A 20661-nucleotide genomic window follows, 5' to 3' on the forward strand; every position below is an offset into this window, starting at 1 on the left:
AGAGCAGTTAAGAATGAGAACTGTGAAGAGATTTTCTACATTTGGCAATTATGTCTAGCTAGTACAATGGGGATGACTTTTTTTTTTAAATTTAGTTTGTGGTACAAAGTAAGATTTTTTTTTAAATTTTTTTAACGTTTATTTATTTTTGAGACAGAGAGAGACAGAGCATGAACGGGGGAGGGTCAGAGAGAGGGAGACACAGAATCGGAAACAGGCTCCAGGCTCTGAGCTGTCAGCACAGAGCCCGACGCGGGGCTCGAACTCACAGACCATGAGATCATGACCTGAGCCGAACTCGGCCGCTTAACCGACTGAGCCACCCAGGCGCCCCCAAAGTAAGATTTTTTGTTCTCATTTTTTATACTAACAAAAATATATACTTTACCTGTGTTCAACCAGGACTTTCTCAAGGGGTATGATTTTCTTTATTTGGTAGTAAAGTTTAACTTTATGGAGGGCCTATAGTAAATGTTACTTTATATTAACAGGTTTTGTATTTTCTCTTGTTGTCTCTTTTGTCTTTGTAAGCAAAATCATTATATATAGATTACTTGAAAACAGAATGTTTGGTCTCTCCCTTGGTTATTTACAAACCATTGGTAGTTACTCATTAAGAAGTAACAAGCAGGATATTATATTTTCATTTTGCCAAGTTCATTTTAGAACTGTTATGATTATATCACTCATTTTCAAAAAATTTTCAGCCATGAAACCCTTTCCTTAAACATATATGGAATCCCAATATGTGAATCAGATAAAGTGGAGTTTGTCTGTTTGAAGCTGTGACAGGGACCTGATGTCCCTCCTGAATTGAGTGTAGTCTTCTAACTTTGTTCTCTTTATTTCCACAACCAACCAGTGGCGCCTGGGTCTCCTCCCTGGAAATCCTAGGGCTACTTAAAGCATAATTTGAAAATCACTGATAAGTAATACTCTCTGTAGAAATGCTGATAACGATTTTAGTACTGAAAGTCACAAGATTTTTTTTTTTTTTTAATTTTTGAGAGATACAGTATGCACAGGGGAGGGACAGGGAGAGGGCGGGGAGGGGGCGGGGAGGGCGGGGAGAGAATCCCAAGCAGGCTCCACACTGTCAACACAGAGCCCTAAGCAGGGCTCAAACTCATGAACCATAAGGTCATAACCTGAGCTGAAACCAAGAGTCAGACGCTTAACCAACTGAGCCACTCGGGCCCCAGTCACAAGATATTTAGATGCCAAATCTTGACACTTCTATTCTGTTCTCTTATTGGTCAGCAGAATGTACAACAATAAGTAACTGCCCAAAGATGAAATAAATCTATACTAGAGTTATTTAGACAGAGACCGTATGTCTTCCTTTATGGGTAGTTGTCAAGGTGGTTCTTTTGTCAGTGGGAGGCTGGCCTACCATTATCTCTGCAGTCTCTTCCAACACCGGTGATTCTCTCTGCTCCTATATGTCTACATTTATCCTACCTGGTAAATATTATCTAATATGATGGGGGTCTATTTTATCTTTTATTTCTTCAAATTTATAGTGTGCCATGTATATGAGAGATCCTGTGTTAAGATGCAGGGGTAGTATTTAAATAAATAAGATACAGTTTACTATTAAGGAAATAGAAAATTGCTGTTAGGTTTGATGAGTGCAGTAAAAGAAGTAATCCGAGGATATTAATGGGAATCATATGAAATGGAAGGACCTAACCCCATCCAGCTAGGGGCTTGTCAAGAAGACAATGCTACTAACTTCCCTGAAGACTCCCAAGTTGACTCTCCAAAGATGAGTAGACTTTAATCAGAGGCAAATGGGGAAAGGTCTTGCTAGGCAGATGGAGGAACACACAAATAGGCTCTGAAAGAGGGCATGCCTTGTTTGGAGAGTTGTAAGTAGTTTAGTGTGGCTGGAGCTTAGCATGTCAATGGGGATTGGTGAGTGAAGCCAGATGAAAAAGGACTGTGTTTTGCCAAGTTTAGGAATTTGGACTTTATCTGGAAGTATTGTGAAGCAAGTGAAGGATTTTAAGCTGAGTAATTGCATGGTCAGATTTGTGTTTTATAAAGCACTCTGGCAGTAATCAAGAGAACAGATTAGAATGGACCTTTCTTGGAAGCAAAGCAACCATTGAGTAATAGACTTTGGCAATAATTTACACAAAAATGTCTGAGGATAGAACTGATGTGGTGGGTGGGGGAATGAATTCAAGATATACTAAGGAGGCAAAAGCAGCAGAATTGTTGGTCAGAGAAAGAGTGAATGAGGAGATGACTTTCAGGTGTCTGACCAGGACAACTGAGTGTAGGTTACCCCCCGACACCTCTTTTTTTGCTACGAGAAAGAAATTAAGAAGAAAGGAATCTCTTGGGCTTTTTACCTCAAGATTCTCAGAGTGCCAGCTTGAGCAAGGATATAGGTCTTTTTTTATTTTCTTATATTTATATTTGTGTATATGTTTTAAAGTATGATACGAGGAAGTAATAACAGGATGTATTGTCAGGAAAGGTTGTGGAATTTGGGGGAGGAATGAGGGGAGCCTATTAGATTAAGGTAGACTCTTATTTAAAGTAGTTTAGGAATGAGTCATCTACTTAAAGGCAAAAGAGTGGACTACCTTTTGTCCAGTCGTGTGATTATTTAGTATCTACTTCATATACTCTACAAATCAGTTGTGATTTGAGAAAAAATAAATTCATTTTTAGAAAACCCAGGGGTTTTTACATTGCCATTTGTCAGAATTTTTACCTTTTAAGAAGATGTGTGGTAAGATTGGCTTGTCTGTGCAAATTAGCTAATTTAGTAATAGTTCTGGTGTGGCATTATGCATTTTAAAATACAAAATTATTTTCCTCAGGATGCTAACTTTGATTTTTGAAGCTTTTCATTGGTGTCATGTGGGAACTAATGTTCAATTCCTTGCTATTTAACACTCTGACAGAGATGTTTCCTTTTATACCTTTGTCACATCATTTTCAAAAGTTAAGATCTCTTTGAGGCTGGTTGAGGTGGTTAAATCCCTTCAGGGAAAGAATGAACAATGCTATGCTCCTTAACAGAAAACTGAAGATATTGGTTTCAGATTTTGAGACCTGCTCTGTAAAGGGACACTTATTCATTACATTTATTCATAGGTTCTTGAATGTCCTGTTGTTTTTTATCAGTTAGATCTTCCTTCCCTGTAGTTTTGTGATTTCTACTGAAGGCATTAGAGAGGTACCTCTTCTAGTAACAAAACCAAAAATGACTATAGTTTAATCCCTTTTAATTTACAGAGTTAATGATGAGACTTGGACCTTTATAATGGAAAGCTATTAGTTTACTTTCATTCTGTAATAATTATAGATATGAAAGTACATTCTGATGTTATACTACTTGCAAGAATTTTTTTTCTTTAGAATAATTTAATCCTAGTAGAACTTCTTTAAGTATGTTTAAAGGAAACTTTATTTTCTTCCTTTTTATAAAACATCTTTATGAAAAGGTGGTTACAGTCCATGCTTTGTTTAATGTTTTCTAATAGTAAGTCAAAAAGGTCCTAAATTTCAGTGTTTAGAAATGGTTTTTTTCCTAATAAGTATGAAAGTTTTCAAAATGTTTTCAGAAATCGTTAGCAGTCTATAATTTGACCTACATGTACAGATTTCCTTATTCAGGAATTGGAATGGATTTGAGGGGTAGATCAATAGGAATATTCATTGGATTATTACAATTAAAATGCTTGAAACTTCTTAGAATAACATCTCTTCAAATCATAGAAGTTATTTGAATTAGTATTATAGTTGTTTTTTTGAAAAATGAAATGATTTGTTTGAGCTTAGAGTTACTCTAAGAAGAGGGATACTAATTGCTCATTTTCTATTAAACCAAAATGTTTAATTTGGAACATTAGTTTTTTATCAGCATAGTAATCCAAAGTTTAAATATAGGAGAAGATAATAACTTCTTTTTCATATTTCTTTTACTCTGTCTGCAGGTTGTAAAAATTAAAATGAATAAACTACGGCAAAGTTTTAGGAGAAAGAAAGATGTTTATGTTCCAGAGGCCAGTCGTCCACATCAGTGGCAGACAGATGAAGAAGGGGTTCGTACTGGAAAATGTAGCTTCCCAGTTAAGGTAAGAGCTCGTGCTTCTGTAATTCTAGATGTGGAAAAGAATTGATAGTCTATTGTGTGTGAAATCCTATTAATTAGGACAATTAAAAGAGAACCCTCTAAAAATGAATCTCTTCATCTTCTGCTTCAAGGTAGAATTAATAAGGAAAACAATTATAATTAGTGATTTTTTTCTCTTTATATTTAAATAGGAATTTCTGATATATACTCTAGAATCACTACAAATAAGATCATTTCTGATGAAAAACTAATCCTGAAATATCTAAAAATCCCAAATTATTATTATTATTACTATTACTATTATTATTATTATTTTTAATAACAATTTTGAATGGATAGCTTTCCTTGTTTTGTTTTTTTTATTTTTGAGAGAGAGTGAGTGAGCACAAGCAGGGGAGAGACAGAGAGAGGGTGAAGAGGATCTGAAAAAGAGAGCCTGATGTGGGACTTGAACTCACAAACCTAGAGATCACAACCTGAGCCAAAAGTCAGACACTTAACAAACTGAGCCACCCAGGTGCTCCCAAGTCCCAAATTATTACAAATGAAATTATTTTGAGTGGTAAATGTTTACTAAGTGGTGGAGCAGAGGGAATAGGGAGTCTGTTTTCTTAAATACAGGCCTGGTGTGTTCTAGAAAATCTTAAAAGAGTTAAATCAAAAGGAATTTTCTCTTTAATCTTATAACTGTTAATCTTACAGAGGTCATTTAAACTAATGCCTTCACCTGTAAGATCAGAAAATGGAAGCTCAAAGTAGTAATAACATAATGAAGATCTAGAGAAGGGGGTGCCATATAGGTGTTTTTCTTACTACTACTTGACACTCCGAAGAAGCGTCACATTTAAGGTCATGAAAGAAGTGTACCTGTTATACTCTTTAGTGAAAAGAAGTAATTTATAATTATATAAGCATGCTATGAGGTGTATTAAGTGTGGATATAAAAAAATAGAAGGAACTAGACCAAAATGTTAATATCTTCCAGAAAAAAATTTAGTCTAATATAAAATGTTAACATATTTCTCTATTTTCTACATATTCTTATGTATACATAGTCTTATTGTGATTTTCTACCATTGATTGAAACGTAGCCTGAAGCTTCAGAAAGGAAAAAAATCTATATGACAGAAAAGTGATTTATGGAATATACGTTTTAAATAAATACATGAAAAATATACAAATTTTTCCACAGTCTGTCAATTACTAAGCATTTTCTGGGGTGCCTGGGTGGCTCAAGTTGATTAAGTGTCTTGACTCTTGATTTCAGCTCAGGTATTGATCCCAGGGTCATAGGTTTCCAGACTTAGTAAGGATCCTGCTTTGTCTCTCTGTCTCTCTCTCTCTCTCTCTCTCTCTGTCTTTCTCTTTCTCTCCCCCGCCTTCTGTCCCTCTACCCTGCTTGTGCACACAGTCTCTCAAAGAAAAAAAAAAAAGAAATCCTAATCACTTAGCTTTGCTACTTATTCGCTGAAATGAGTTCTTTTATAGGAATAATAAACTTAAATATTTTATTTTAAAATTTTTGGCATGATATTAAGATATGAAAAAAACCCTCTCATACAAAAACTAACACTCTTCACTTCCCCCAACCTCACCCCCCAAAATAGGCTCATTTTGATTATACGAGTAGTGTGGAAATGGGTACTCTTACACATTGTTGATTTCTTGGAATATAAATTATAACCTATTAGGAGAGCAATTTGGAAATATCAGTTAAAATTTTAAATGCACTTTTCATTTGACCAGACATTTTACATTTAAGAATTACACTTAAGGGGCACCTAGCTGGCTCAATTGGAAGAACATGCAACTCTTGATCTTGGGGTAATGAGTTTGAGCCCCAAGTTGGGTATGGAAATTACTAAAAAAAATAAACTTAAAAAAAAGAATTACATTTAAGTACATTCACAGATATACTGGCAAAAGTGGTCATCTTAGCATCGTTTGATAGCAAAAATCTGGAAACAAGTTAAATGCCCATCATTCTGGGATTAGATAAAGAAGTTAGGAATCCATTAAGTGGAATTCTTTGCCACTATTAAAAAACAAGAGGGGCACCTGGGTGGCTCAGTCCGTTAAGCGTCTGTGCTGACAGCTCAGAGCCTGGAGCCTGCTTTGGATTCTGTGTCTCCCTCTCTCTCTGTCCCTCCCCTGCTCACGCTCTGTCTCTCTCTCTCAATAATAAATAAACGTTACAAAAAAAAAAAAAGAATAAGGTAGGTCTGTATTCATTTAATAAAATTTTTTGAATATCTACTGTGCACCAGACATATGCTAAGTGGTAAATAAAAAGACAGTTCTTGCTCTTGTAGAGTTGATAGTGTCCTTGTAGGAAGACAGACTTTAATTAGATATTTGCATTAATATGATTACAAACTGAGATAAGTGCTTTTTAAAAAGGGAAGGCTATGGTGTAAGAAGTTATATGAGATGAACCTGGAAAGAAATAGGGTGGGGCCCTTGTAGGCCATGTTAAGGATTTTGGACTTTAAGAGTTACTGGAAGCCACTAAATGGTGTGGGTTTTTTTCATCTTTTGTTCATTTTATTGTGGTAAAATATGTAACATAAAATTCACCATTTTAACCATTTCTTTGTGCATAGTACACTAATATTAGTAACATTCATATTGTTATGCAGTCATCAGCACCACCCATCTCCAGAACTTTTTCCTCTTCCCAAACTGGGACTGTGCGTGTGGTGTGGTTTGGAGGTAGTCCATAGTAGGTGCAAAGAGTCTGGTGAAAGATTATTACAATAATCCAGAGGAGAGATCATGTTTAGTCTGGACTAAGATGGTAACTGTGGAGACGAAAAGGAATGAAGTAAATTGAGAGATAATTAAGAGATAAAGGCAATAGGAATTGGAAATGGACTGAACCTAGGGAATGAAAAAGAATGGTGTTAAGGCTGATACCTGGTTTCTTGTCCCAAACTGATAGAGGTGATGATCATTGACTGACAGAGGAAACACTGAAAGAATATTCTCTGACATGCTCATACAGAAAGATGACTTTAGTGTATTATTAAGTGATAAAGGCAGGGCACGAACAGTATACATAGTATGATTCTGTTTATAGTTAAAAAGAAAAAATCTGGGGTGCCTGGGTGGCTCAGTCTGTTAAGCGTCTGACTTCAGCTTAGGTAGTGATCTCGTGGTTTGTGAGTTCGAGCCCCACGTCAGGCTCTGTGCAAACAGCTCGGAGCCTGGAGCCTGCTTCAGATTCTGTTTCTCTCTCTCTCTCTCTCTCTCTCTCTCTCTCTCTCTCTCTGCCACTCCCCCACTTGTGCTCTGTCTCTCAAAAATAATAAATAAATGTTAAAATTTTTTTAAAGAAAAAAATCTATATATCTGCTTATATATATAAGAAATACCTGTTAAGACACAAATAAATATGAATTACAGAATGGGTGTGAAGGTTTGGGGATCTTTTTACTTTTCACTATGTATCCTTTGGAACTAGTGACATTTCTTGTCATGAACATGTTATATTTGTAATAAATAAACATATATATATTTTTAAAAACCTCATTCACAGGGTTCTGAGAGGCTGGTATATAGTACTGAAATAACTGAAGTAAAATTAATCGAAGCACTTCCAATTGGCTATGAAATATACAACTTTTAAGTATTTTGTGTGTGATAAATAAGGTTCACTATCATTCATTGGTACTGTCATTTGTCATAAGAAACAGCTGATTAGATGTGCCTTAGAGATAAACATTTAAGATGTAAGATTTACATCTTATGCAGGCAGGACACCTTACTTAGGACGTTTTTTGTATGATCTTCTCCAAATGGTGTTTTGAAATCCTTTCGACAAAACATTCATCCCCTCTTCTACGTTGTGGCTCCCCACCCCTTATCTGCCTTCCCTTCCCACCCCATGCACTTAAGTACAAATGCCATATGGTTGGATAGGAGAATCAGAACCTGAATTATTTTCTATAGCCTAAACATAGATGAATTTCCTCAAATATAGCTGGACAAATGATGTCTTATCTGGCCTTGCCTTGGGGACTACTGAATTCTGAACTACTGATGAGTTGGTATAAAAAGTTTCCCATGTAGACGACTAGTAAGGTGGTGAGCATGCTCACTGAGGAAGAACACGTTTGAGGTAGAGAAGATGAATTCCTTTTGAGGTGTCTAGGAAAGACGGACATGAAGATACCTACTTAACCACAAACACCATGAGTTTTCATTTTGAGATTACAAATAAATTCTAGTAAGTAGGCAAATTTGCAGATAAGGAATCCTTGAATAATGAGAGTTGACTATATATAAATTATCATTGAAGTCATGAGTAAGTAAGATTGCCTAGAAGAAGTGAGAGGAGAGGGGGGCCTAGGACAAACATAGAAGGGACAGGCAGTGAAATGGGTTATCTTCAAAGGAGAATAAGAATGAGTAGCCAGAGAGGTATAAGGGAAACCTGAAGAGTGTGATCTCAGAAGCCAAGTTTCAAGGAAGGAGAAAGTGGTCAAGTGCTATTGAGGAGAAAATGAAACTTCATTAATTTAAAAATTTGAAAGTCCTGGTGATTCTAATGATAGCACTTGCAGTGGAGTCATAAGGATGGAGTCTAGATTGAGGAGTGAATGGATGCAAAATAAGAAAGAAGATGACAAATCTAGAGATTACTAATTTGAGAAGTTCGTCAGACAAGATTGTGTGAAGATGGGGAGGGGAGAAAGGGAAGTATTACAAAGCCACAAGGAAACTTTTAGTGGTGATGGCTGATTATTATATTGATTGTGATCATGGTTTCTCAGGTATATGCAAGAACTCAGCATATTGTAACTTTAAATATATATAGTTCATTATATGTCAGTTATACCTCAATAAGGTAGTTAAAAAAATTTTTAATGAAAAAGTTTGTCTTCAAAGGAGAGCAGAAAGGCAGAGTAGCAAAGGGAGTGTGAGGTTGAAAAGCTGTGTGTTATTGTTGTTTTTACCAGTTTTACTAGATATAATTTACATACCATAAAGTTTACTCAGCTAAAGTCTATAAATCACTGGTAGTTTGATTTTATGTTGAATTTTGTCTTTAAGGTAGGAGAGACTTGAGCATAACTAAAGGGCCTTTAAGAAGCATGTAGAAAGTGGATTTGTTTTAGATGGAGGAAGGATGCTGCTTCTATTTTAATAGTAGCAAAGGTAACAAACGGAGTGTAAATGCCTTACATTTATGGTGTTGGTGGCTTAAAATTGGAGTTTAAAGGCATATTTTCTCAAGGAAATAGGAAGTGAAGACATCTGTAGAAGAGTGAGGAGAGAAGTTGTGGAATTAGATTTGAAGACATTAGAATAGCTACTCCAGAGAATGGGAGATACAGAATATGCAATTACTGGAAATAGAAATGTGATTACTAGACTGTAATCAAGTGAAACTGCAACTAGTTTGATCTCTGCCAAGTATGTTAAAGTATACTGGTGCCTGTATAAGTACAATTTAGTATTACAATTTAATTAGTAATTAATTAAAGTAGGTTTCAAACCTTGTCTTGCAATTCTGCTAGTGTAACAGAGATCATCTTTTTTTTTAACTGTTTATTTTGAGAGAGAGAGAGAGGGAGAAAGAGAATCCCAAGCGGTTCCATGCTTAGTGCAGAGCCTGACGTGGGGCTCAATCTTGTGAACCGTGAGATTATGACCTGAGCACATATCAAGAGTCAGGCACTTAACTGACTGAGCCACCCAGGTGCCCCAATAATTTTTTTAATGGAGGAGGAATTTTAATGTTAGAAGTGAAGTATTACCTATAAAAATTTAATGTAATGGTTCTCAAAGTGAGGTCCCCAAAATCTTTTCGTGAGATCCTGAAGTACTTTCTTTTCCAACTATATATCTGTGTGTGAAAATATGTATCAAAACGACATATTCCAATAGATTGAATCTAGATGCAAATTTGAGAATCTAGTTTTCTATTAAGCCAGATATTAGCCAAATTTGAGAATCTAGTTTTCTGTTAAGCCAGATATTAGGGAGATTTGCAGAAATGTGAAACAGTGCCACCCTTCTCACAAAATTGTTTCATTTTGATATAGTTATTTTCCATGTTACATGTTAATGTAAATGGCATTTATTATTATTTTTCAATGAATTAAATATTTTTAAAAGTTCTTAGTTTTAATTTCTAATATAGTAAAATTATCAATAGATATAACTGACACAAACAAAAATGCTTTGGGGTCCTCAGTGTAATTGGGTCCTGTGACCAAAAATTTTGAGAACCGTTGATTAAAACAGTATGCTTCAGGGGCGCCTGGGTGGCTCAGTCGGTTAAGCGGCCGACTTTGGCTCAGGTCATGATCTCGCGGTCCTGGAGTTCGAGCCCCGCGTCGGGCTCTGTGCTGACAGCTCAGAGCCTGGAACCTGTTTCAGATTCTGTGTCTCCCTCTCTCTGACCCTCCCTTGTTCATGCTCTGTCTCTCCCTGTCTCAAAAATAAATAAAACGTTAAACAAAAACAAAAACAAAACAGTATGCTTCATCAGTTAAAGTAATATACTAAGTTTACTTATAATTGCATACTAACATTATATTTTAAAATGCTAGTGTTATTTTCGGTTAAAATCAGTTGCTGGAATCTAAGCCAGTTCATCAGTCCTTTGATTTGTAATTAAAATCTTAATTCTCTAGTTATGTAGAATACATACAGAATGCTAAAATGGACCTTCTGTTGGATAGATTCTGGATTTCATATTATCTTCAAATTTGGGAGATTTGAGGGGCTGGATACAGGATTTATGCTTATTTGTATTGTTTGTAAACTGATCTAATTCAATTCACTGCTAAATGAGATGGAAGGACTTCATTCCGTTGGTTTAAGGTTATAATCCTGAACCAGGAAGTGGGCTGGTATGTACAAATCGGATAGACCAAATGGAGAATTGAGCACATGAATGGCTGGAATTGGATGTGTTTACCTCCTGGACCAACATTTTGCTATATTAAGTGATCTGCCAAGTTGTTCTGGGCCCCATTTCTTTCTAAGATAAGGATTGCCATTGTGCTAGAAGTTTTAAGAGGTAGTATTTTAATAATAGGGTTTTTTGTGTTGTCCATTAGAACATGGTGAGGGGGATCATCTCCCCACCCCCTGCTCTAGCAACACCAAGCAGCTCTTAGACACCAGCGTAGTGTTTGACAGTTCATCAGATTCCAGTTTCATGCTTCAGTCCTATAAGACTTCCCTCTCACCCCCTACTTCAGATGCCAGTCACAAGCCCCAGGCTGTTAACCTGTGTTTTTGAGTAACCAGTTACAGATTGGAGATCCAATGATCTCCTTAGAGATTGGCTGGAGCTGCCCACAGAACTCAAGGGGACACTTACATTTAATAGTTGATGAAAAGACATGATAAAGGGTATGAATCAACAGTGAGATAAAGAGATATATAGGGTGAGGTTTTGAACAAAGTAGCTTCTGGCCTCATGGAGCTTGGGGACTGGCTTGGTGGCATGTGAAAATGTTCTGCTTACCCAAGTATGGAAGCACTCCAAAAATAAAAGCCCAAAAACTGTCCTTTTGGGTTTTTATGAGGTATCATTACATAGTCATAATTGACTAAGTCATTGGCTGATTCAGTTTCTAGCCCCTCTCCCCTCTCCAGGGGTTGGGAGGTGAGACTGACAGATCCAACCCTTTATTCACATGGTTGGTCCTCCTGGCAAAAGCTGCCATCCTTAGGTGTTTTCCGAGAAAGTTGCCTCCTTTATGGAACAAAAGACACCTTTATCACTCTTAATACTCAGGAAATTCCAAAGATTTTGGGAGCTGTGAGTCAGGAACTGTGGATGAAGACCAAATATATATGAGAAATATATTGTGGTTATCTGAATGACCAAATCTGTGTTTCTTATAAAGCACAGTATCACACAGGCTTTTTTTATTTTGCGTGTAAGCATATAGCCATGGTACAGAAAGTAGGGCTCTTGCTATTTCAGTATTTCTGATCCAGTGGCTTACCTACCATGTAACGTGTATTTTGATGTACAATGATAATACTAAATTAGAAGTTACTAAATATACTTTTGTGCACGAATGCACAAAAAAAAAAAATAAACTGGGAAAATAATCACAGATACCAATGGCATTTTTAAAATTAAGATTCTATAGGGGTGCCTGGGTGACCCAGTCAGTTGAGCATCTAACTCTTGATTTTGGCTCAGGTCATGATCCCAGGGTCATGCATCAGACTCTACTCTGAGTATGGAGCCTAAGATTCATATTCATTCTCTCTCTCTCTCTCTCTCTCTCTCTCTCTCTCTCTCTCTCTCTCCCCCCCCTCCCCCCCTTTCCCTCTCCCCCTTCCTCTGCCTCTCTCCCCTACTCTTGCCCTTTCTCTTTCTCTCTCTTAAAAAAAATATAGGCGGGGCGCCTGGGTGGCGCAGTCGGTTAAGCGTCCGACTTCAGCCAGGTCACGATCTCGCGGTCCGTGAGTTCGAGCCCCGCGTCGGGCTCTGGGCTGATGGCTCAGAGCCTGGAGCCTGTTTCAATTCTGTGTCTCCCTCTCTCTCTGCCCCTCCCCCATTCATGCTCTGTCTCTCTCTGTCCCAAAAATAAATAAACGTTGAAAAAAAATATTAAAAAAAAATAGGCAAATAAACTTGAAAACATGGATAGAATTGGTAATATTCTTGGGTTGTATAAATGACCAAAACTAACTCCAAAGAAACAAAATATAAAAAGACCAACTCCTGTAGAAGAAATATCGTAATATGTAAAAGTTACCTACCTCCCTTTTTCTACTTTCCAACCCTAACATACCAAGGGAACTATTAATATATATATATATTTTAAGTGTACTCATTTATTTTGAGAGAGAGAGAGAGTATGCGCATGCATGTGTGAGCGGGGGAGGAGCAGAGAGAAAAGGAGAGAGAAAACTCCAAGCAGGCTCTGCACTGCCAGCGTAAGGCTCAACCCCTCGAACCGCAAGATCATGACCCAAGCTGAAATCAAGAGCCAGATGTTTAACCAACTGAGCCACCCAAGTGCCCTGGGAACTATTAATCTTTTAACGAAAAGATGAAAGTCATGCTTTATTTGTTCATCAGAGTCTTCCAAATTCATTTTATAAACTTAGAAATTTCTTTTTATATGTGTAGCATTCTAAAACTTGACAGCATAAGAGAAGGAAACTACAAACTAAATTATTGTATAGATATTAACACAAAACTTTTGACAAAATATTAACAGAATCCAGCAACCTAATTTAAAGTAGGGCACCTGGCTGGCCAAGTCCAGTTGAGCATCCAACTCTTGGTTTTGGCTCAGGTCATGATCTCACAGTTCGTGGGTTTGAGTCCTGCCATCAGGCTCTGTGCTGACAGCGTGGAGCCTGCTTGGGATTCTGTCTCTCCCTCTCTCTGCCCCTTCCCTGCTCTCTCTCACACACTCTCTCTCAAAATAAATAAACTTTTTTAAAAAAAGAATAATTTATACCCTCACTCATCATTATCTAAAGATAAAGACTAGGGAGTAAATGTCTTTTATATCAGAATGGGACAGCCCCTTACAAACATACACACAGAGACTTCCTACTGCTTTTCCTTTGGCTAGGATTGAATTAAACTTCCATGCTATAGTTGCAAGGAAAGCCAAGAAAGCAATTATTTGCTATTTTCAGCCTGTACCAAGGAGTTAGGCTCTTTTGGCAGGGGAAATCCGTTGAAAGACTGGCTGACATGTAGGCAACTAACAATGTCAGTCACTGTCATTATATCATATCTATACTTAAATATCTATCCTCTGCCTTTTTGTTCTTTCTCCTACTGCTACTGTGTAATCGTGTCCTCAGCTTTTTTTTCTCCCTAGACCATTATAGTTCTCTTGACTGTTTTTCTTGTGGCTAATCCCTTTCAAACTATTATCTTAAGGCTGTAATAGTGATCTTCTTAAATTGCAGATATGACTATGTCACTTGCCTGCTTTCTGTCCTTCATTGGCTCTGTAATAAATTTTAGAGAGGCATCTAGAGCATATGCTTTCTTTTTTTTTTTTTCAATACATGAAGTTTATTGTCAAATTGGTTTCCATACAACACCCAGTGCTCATCCCAAAAGGTGCCCTCCTCAATACCCATCACCTCCCCTCCCCTCCCTCCCACCCCCCATCTACCCTCAGTTTGTTCTCAGTTTTTAAGAGTCTCTTATGCTTTGGCTCTCTCCCACTCTAACCTCTTTTTTTTTTTTTCTTCCCCTCCCTCATGGGTTTCTGTTAAGTTTCTCAGGATCCACCTAAGAGTGAACACATATGGTATCTGTCTTTCTCTGTATGGCTTATTTCACTTAGCATCATACTCTCCAGTTCCATCCACGTTGCTACAAAGGGCCATATTTCATTCTTTCTCACTGCCACGTAGTACTCCATTGTGTATATAAACCGCCATTTCTTTATCCATTTAGAGCATATGCTTTCAAGCCAAACTACCCAAGTTTGTATTGGTGCTATGCCGGTTATTATTAACTGTGACCATAATCAAATTACTTAAACTTTCTCCACCTCTGTTTTTTCAGCTGTAAAATGAGAAATAGTACTTATCTAATATAGGTGTTCTGAGAAATAAATGAGCAAATACGGTACATGAAAAACACAACACTGCTGGCACATAGTATACAATAAATTTTGGTGCTGCTGTTATTGTTATTTGTTAGATGCCAACTGAATACTTGAGTTCTAAATCTGCATTTCTTATTTCTTGGGTTTTTTCCTTAATTGAATTTTTAACACTGTAAGTTAAATATCTTCTCTTGAATAGGAGTCAGAAGCTTTTGATAGATGTTTGATGCCTGAGGACTTAATGCATTGGTCACAGCAATCTCTTACAGCTTTAAAAATTCTATTTATCCCAAGGGGTGGGACTTTTATTGCTACTCATAATTTTATTGTCTGAATGTGACAATCTTCTGCATATGCAATAATGTTTCATTTCATAGCTGCCTCACACTGTAATTTTTTGGAAGATGCTCCAGTTGATTGGTAGTCATCCAAACGTAAGGTTCACATATATGGTACCAATGAAATAAATCAATCGAAGTGACCAGTTGGTTAATAGATAGATACATTGTATTTATTTCTTAGTTCTCTAGCTTGCTAACAGTGACAACTATACATCATAATCTGGTTTTCTGTTTGAAACATTAAAAATTTGGGTGTGCCTCGCTGGCTCAATCAGAGGAGCATGGGACTCTTTATCTCAGGGTCGTGGGTTCAAGCTCCCGGTTGGGTGTAGAGATTACTGAAACATTAAAAATTTGGGAAAAATGTTTCTTGTTTCAGATAACTTTTTAACATAAACTGTGAAATGTTATTGGTTTATGAATCCCAGGCATTTCAGTTACTCATGATTTGCTGTGCATTTTGAAAGGAAGTGTTAGCTCTATTCAGAATCTCTTAAGAGCTGATGATTTTGTTTATGACATAATATGATGCAGTGAGATTTCTGTTACATGATAGTGCTAGTGAATAGTTGGTGATATCTGATTATTTGAAGCCAACACTGAATTCCTGTGGTCTAGATTTAGAGGATTGTGTTCTTTTTCTTTCTTTTTTTTATTTAATTTTTTAAAAGTTTGTTTATTTTTGAGAGAGAGAGACAGAGTATGAGCAGGGGAGAGAGAGAGAGCGAGACACAGAGTCCGAAGCAGGCTCCAGGCTCTGAGCTGTCAGCACAGAGCCCGACATGGGGCTCAAACTCACAAACCACGAGATTATGACCTGAGCTGAAGTTGGACTCTTAACTGACTGAGCCACCCAGGCGCCCCTAGAGGATTATGTTCTTAAGGACTACATTATGATTTTATAACCATGATATGTGAATTAAAATTTTATTAAAATGGTGTTGAATTTAATTTAAACTTAAAATTTTTCATTGAAGTAATATATGCTTGTGGTGAGAAAACAACACCTTCTCTACCACTAATCCCACTTCCCAGGGACATTTAACCATTTTTATTTCTGCTTCTATAATTGGTAATATTTTACCTTCTTTAGATAATGTCATTTTAGTGTCTGTTCTTAACTTACCAGTTTTATCATTGGTTCTCCACTGTAAAGGTGACAAAGGATCATTTAACCCACATATCCTGTCCTTCCATCTTCTCTTTGTCTCTTTTCCACCCAGACTTTTGGAATTACTATTTTTGGTTTTTCTATTAGTTTCCTATACTCATAATTTTTTTCTTCTTTAATTTTAGATGGTATGTCTCGATTCTCTACCATATAAAATAAAAATACTAAAACCCCTAACTCTCTTACCTTCAAACTTATGTCAACTGTGCTTTTCTTTTTAGTATTATAAGGTCAGTAACATTTACATTTTGTCCTACAACCATAAATTGTCCCCCTTTCTTTTTTTCTTTTCTTTCCTTTTCTTTCTCTTTTTTTTTTTTTTTTTTTTTTTTTTTTTTAGTAAGGGAATGAGAGAGAGAGAGAAGCAGGGCTAATGCTCACTTGACGCAGGGCTCATGCTCACCCGAAGTGGGGCTCTTGCTCACCTGTTGGGGGGCTCAAACTCAAGAACCATGAGATCATGACCTGAGCCAAAGTCCGATGCTTAACCGACTGAGCCACCCAGGTGCCCCTGTCCCCCTTTCTTTGTCAAGTTTAGTGTAAGAGGTTTCAGTATAATGATTCTTAATTGTTTAATGTAGAGCTAAGTCATGTGTTACATTTTCTTCTCTATGAGTCTAGTAATTCATTAATTCATTTAAAAGTTATTCAATTTACTGAATGCCTGCTGTTTGCCGGACAGTGTTCTAGGCATGGGTAGTATAGCAAACAAAACAGACAAAATTCCTGCACAGTGTATACATTCTAGTTGGTTTTAACAGTGAAAAAATAAAAATGTATGAAGTACCTGGTATATCAAAAGGGTTCTAGGTTTGAAGGAAGTGCATGGTGATAAGGGTAGTGAAATTTAAAATAAGATGGTTGGGGGAGCCTTCACTGCAAAAGTGACTTTTCAGTGAAGACTCAAAGTAAGAGGCAGATTGTAGACAGAAAGGGCAGCAAGTGCAAAGGGTCTAGGGCAGGAGAATGGTATGTTGGAGACACAGCAAGGAAGCCAGTGTATTTAGAGCAGGTAGTACAAGTAGAGGTAAGATCAGCTAAGTAGCAGAGTGCCTGATCATGCATGTAGTTTAATACTTTTCACACTGGTCAGATCTATCATCTATATTTTTACTACAAATATCTTATAATACTTCTTGTACTATCCTAAATGAAATATATACATAGTATAACCTACTTATGCTTACATAATTAAATATATAAAGAAGAAACAAAAAAACGTTAATAAAATTAAACCAGTGTGTGAGTGTTTGGACATAATTACCCTAGAAGACCTAAAGTAGTAAACCTTTACCTTAGAATCACTGTGGATGAGAGCTGCAAATGTAGACTGATACGATATATTGATAACTCATATACCACAAGTGGATTGTAAATGGTGATGTTATTTTCTGAAATGGTGAACAGCTTTTGGTAAAATTCTTATCAAAGTAAAATTCTTTCCTTGATTGACATAGCAATTGCAATTATGCAAAAAATATTGTGTATATATGTAAAATGGAGTTAGAGTTTAAATAATTACAAGTAAGTTTTTTATCCATTCACTTAAAATGGATACTAATGCCCAGTAGCACAGTCAGATGTCATACAGGAAGCAGGGTATCATCTGTGCACAATACCTATGAGTAATTTTCCAAGTCACTGTTACCAAAAATGCCTCCATATATTTCCTGAACACACCCCTTTGAAAAAACCAGTGGTATAGAGTCTTATAAGACCATTTTAAGGACTTTGGCTTTTATTTAGAGTGAAATGAGAAGCCACTGGAGAAATTTGAGCAGAGGAGTGACATTATATAACTTAGATTGTAAAAGGATTACTCTGACTCTTGTGCTAAGAATCTACTGTAGAGAAGAGCAAGGGTGAAAGCAGAGAGACCGGTTAAGTGGCTGTTACGAAAATCCAGACCTGAAAGATGATGATGGCTTACATCAGGGTGATAGTACTGAAAGTGGTGAGAAGGGATTAGATTCTGCATGTATTTTGTAGACAGGGCTGGTAGTATTTGTTGATTTATTAAATTTGTGAAGTGTTGACAAAGAGAAAGAGAAATCAAAGATAGTGTCAAGGTGTTTTTTCTTTTTTAAGTTTGTTTGTTTATTTTGAGAGAGAGAGAGAGCATTCACACAGGAGGGGCAGAGAGAGAATCCCAAGTGAGCTCCCGCTGTTAGCAAGGAGCCTAACTCAGGGCTTGAACTCACGAACTGTGGGATCATGACCTGACCTGAAATCAGAAATCCAATGCCTAACTGACTGAGCCACCCAGGCATCCCTAGTGCCAAGGTTTTTGATCTGAGCAATTGGAAGGGTAGAGTTGCCATATTTTAGGAAAGACGTTGTTAGAAGAATAGATTCATGAATGAAGGATAACATCAGGCATTTAGTTTTGATTCTATTATTGGTATCTTTTTCAAAATTTCATTTTCTGCTTATTGCTGTTATAGAAATACAATTGACTTTTTAAAAAATTGAAATATAATGGACATATAACATTATATTAGTTTCAGATGTACAACATAATGATTCAATATTTGTATATACTGTGAAATGATACAATTGGCTTTTGTGTGTTGAAATTATATCTACAGTCCTTCTAAACTCATTTATTAATTCTAATAATTTATTTGTATATTCCTTTGGGTTTTTTACTAATACAGTTATATTATCTCTGAATAATTATTGTTGTATTTCTTATATATACTTAAAAGTTTTTTTGTCCCTTTGTTTCATTGGTCAGGGACTGATATATAACTCTGAGTAGAATTGGTAATAACAAGAATTGTTACCTCATTCCCAATCTTGCCACAGTTCATCAGATTAAACAAGTTCCCTTCTGTTCTTGGTTAAAAAATAGTTTAAATTATGAGTGGAAACTAGGTTTTATCAGAAGTGTATTCTGTACCTATAGAGATTATATAATCTTTATCTTTAATTCTGTTGGGTAGTAAATTATACTTAGTAGATTTTTTGAATAGTTAACCTTACATTCCTGGAATAAGCTCAACTTGATCATTAGAGGTACTCAAGTTGAGTTTACTGAGTATATTTCTGGATTCTCTTTGCTAATACTTTGTTCAAAAATTTCACATCTATACTTTTGCTCCTGAATGGATTGTAATTTTTCTTTCTCATAATGTCCTTGTCTGGTTTTATATTAAAAGAAGCTGGATTACAGTTTTAAGAAGGCTCTGTCTACTTCGGGTTTACTTCTACTTTTAGGGAATTCTTTTTGGCATTTGAATTGAGATACTTTGCTGTTCACTGGTGTTAATCTAGTTGGTCTGGAACTCTAATTCTTCACTCTTCAGCAAATTGAAAATGCCAAAAATTCATTCTGTTTAACATGTTCCTCTGTTTCATGTAATTAAAAAAAAATGTTTTTAATGTTTTGTTTATTTTTGTGAGAGAGAGAGAGACAGAGTGTGAGTCAGAAAAAGGCAGAGAGAAAGGGAGACACAGAATTCGAAGCAGGCTCCAAGCTCTGAGCTGTCAGCACAGAGCCAGATGCAGAGCTCTAACCCATGAACCCTGAGATCATGACCTGAGCTGGTCAGACGCTTAACCGACTGAACCACCCAGGCGCCCCTGTTTCCTATAATTTTTGTGGGTTGGTTCTTAAAGGCTTGATCAGATTTAGCTTAGATTGTGTTTGTTTGCTTGCTTGCTTGCTTGCTTGCTTGGTTTTCCAGGAATACTTCATTGGTGTTGTGGGCTATGATCAGGAGACGCACAATAGCTGATTATCTTTTTGTGATATCAGTAGCCATTCATGATCATTGCCTGGGATTATTAAATCATTAAGTTGCAAAATGGTGATACTTTAATTCTGTCATCCTTTCTTTACTTATCAGCTATAATATTTTTATAAAGCAAAATCCCCCATATCTACCCTTTGGTTAGCAGTACTATAGTGTTACTAGGGAAGTCAGGGTAATTTCATTTATGAAGGAAATATTGAGCTCTGAGGAAGAATGCCCCCCACCCACTTCAGCCATAAACAACATTGCCAAAATGGATGACTATTCCTATTTGATCAACCTCTCTTTCTTTCTTTCTTTTTTTTTTTTTTAAAGTAGACTAGCATTAAGTTAATGTGTGTAAGACCAGTAAACTATAAACCATTATTTGAATAGCAAAGTTGCAGAGGTAATGTGAGATAGTAAACAGAAGATAGTGAGATAGTTGCAAGAAGAAAGATCTAGAAGTGAAAAGATCAAAGTTCTATTCCTGGCTCTGTTAATTTACTAGTTATATGACTTTGTGTAAATCACTTAACTTTTTTGACACTCTGTGCCACATTTGAAAGGTAAAGTTTCTGAATCTCTTTAAGTTCTTTTCAGCTTTAAACTTCTGTGATTAGATTTAATGCATATATTTAGGTCAGATGACTTGTTCAAATGTAATTGTACTCCAAAATTATATGTAAAAGTAACCCATTTTAATTTGACTTAGCTACTCTCCTTTGATTAAAGGCCTGAAACAAGT

The 20661-nt window shown here is 36.3% G+C and overlaps 1 protein-coding gene across 8 annotated transcripts in view; it reads left to right on the plus strand.

The window, feature by feature from the left end:
* The window catches only part of NUMB (NUMB endocytic adaptor protein), a 197822-nt gene that overhangs the window by 126349 nt on the left and 50812 nt on the right, over positions 1–20661 (plus strand). For 7 of the 8 annotated variants that reach the window (XM_047079394.1, XM_047079392.1, XM_047079399.1 and 4 more), the window contains one exon: positions 3957–4097. In XM_047079394.1, coding sequence (XP_046935350.1) covers positions 3972–4097 — 126 coding nt within the window. In that variant the 5' untranslated portion in view covers positions 3957–3971. Of the gene's footprint in view, positions 1–304; positions 339–3956; positions 4098–20661 lie in introns of those variants that run through there. The other variant, XM_047079397.1, reaches the window with a different exon arrangement.

Source organism: Lynx rufus, unplaced genomic scaffold, assembly GCF_022079265.1.
Source record: "Lynx rufus isolate CCGP_SWC_20201006 ecotype Redwood Valley unplaced genomic scaffold, mLynRuf1.p SCAF_17, whole genome shotgun sequence".
NCBI classification, from domain to species: Eukaryota; Metazoa; Chordata; class Mammalia; order Carnivora; family Felidae; genus Lynx; species Lynx rufus.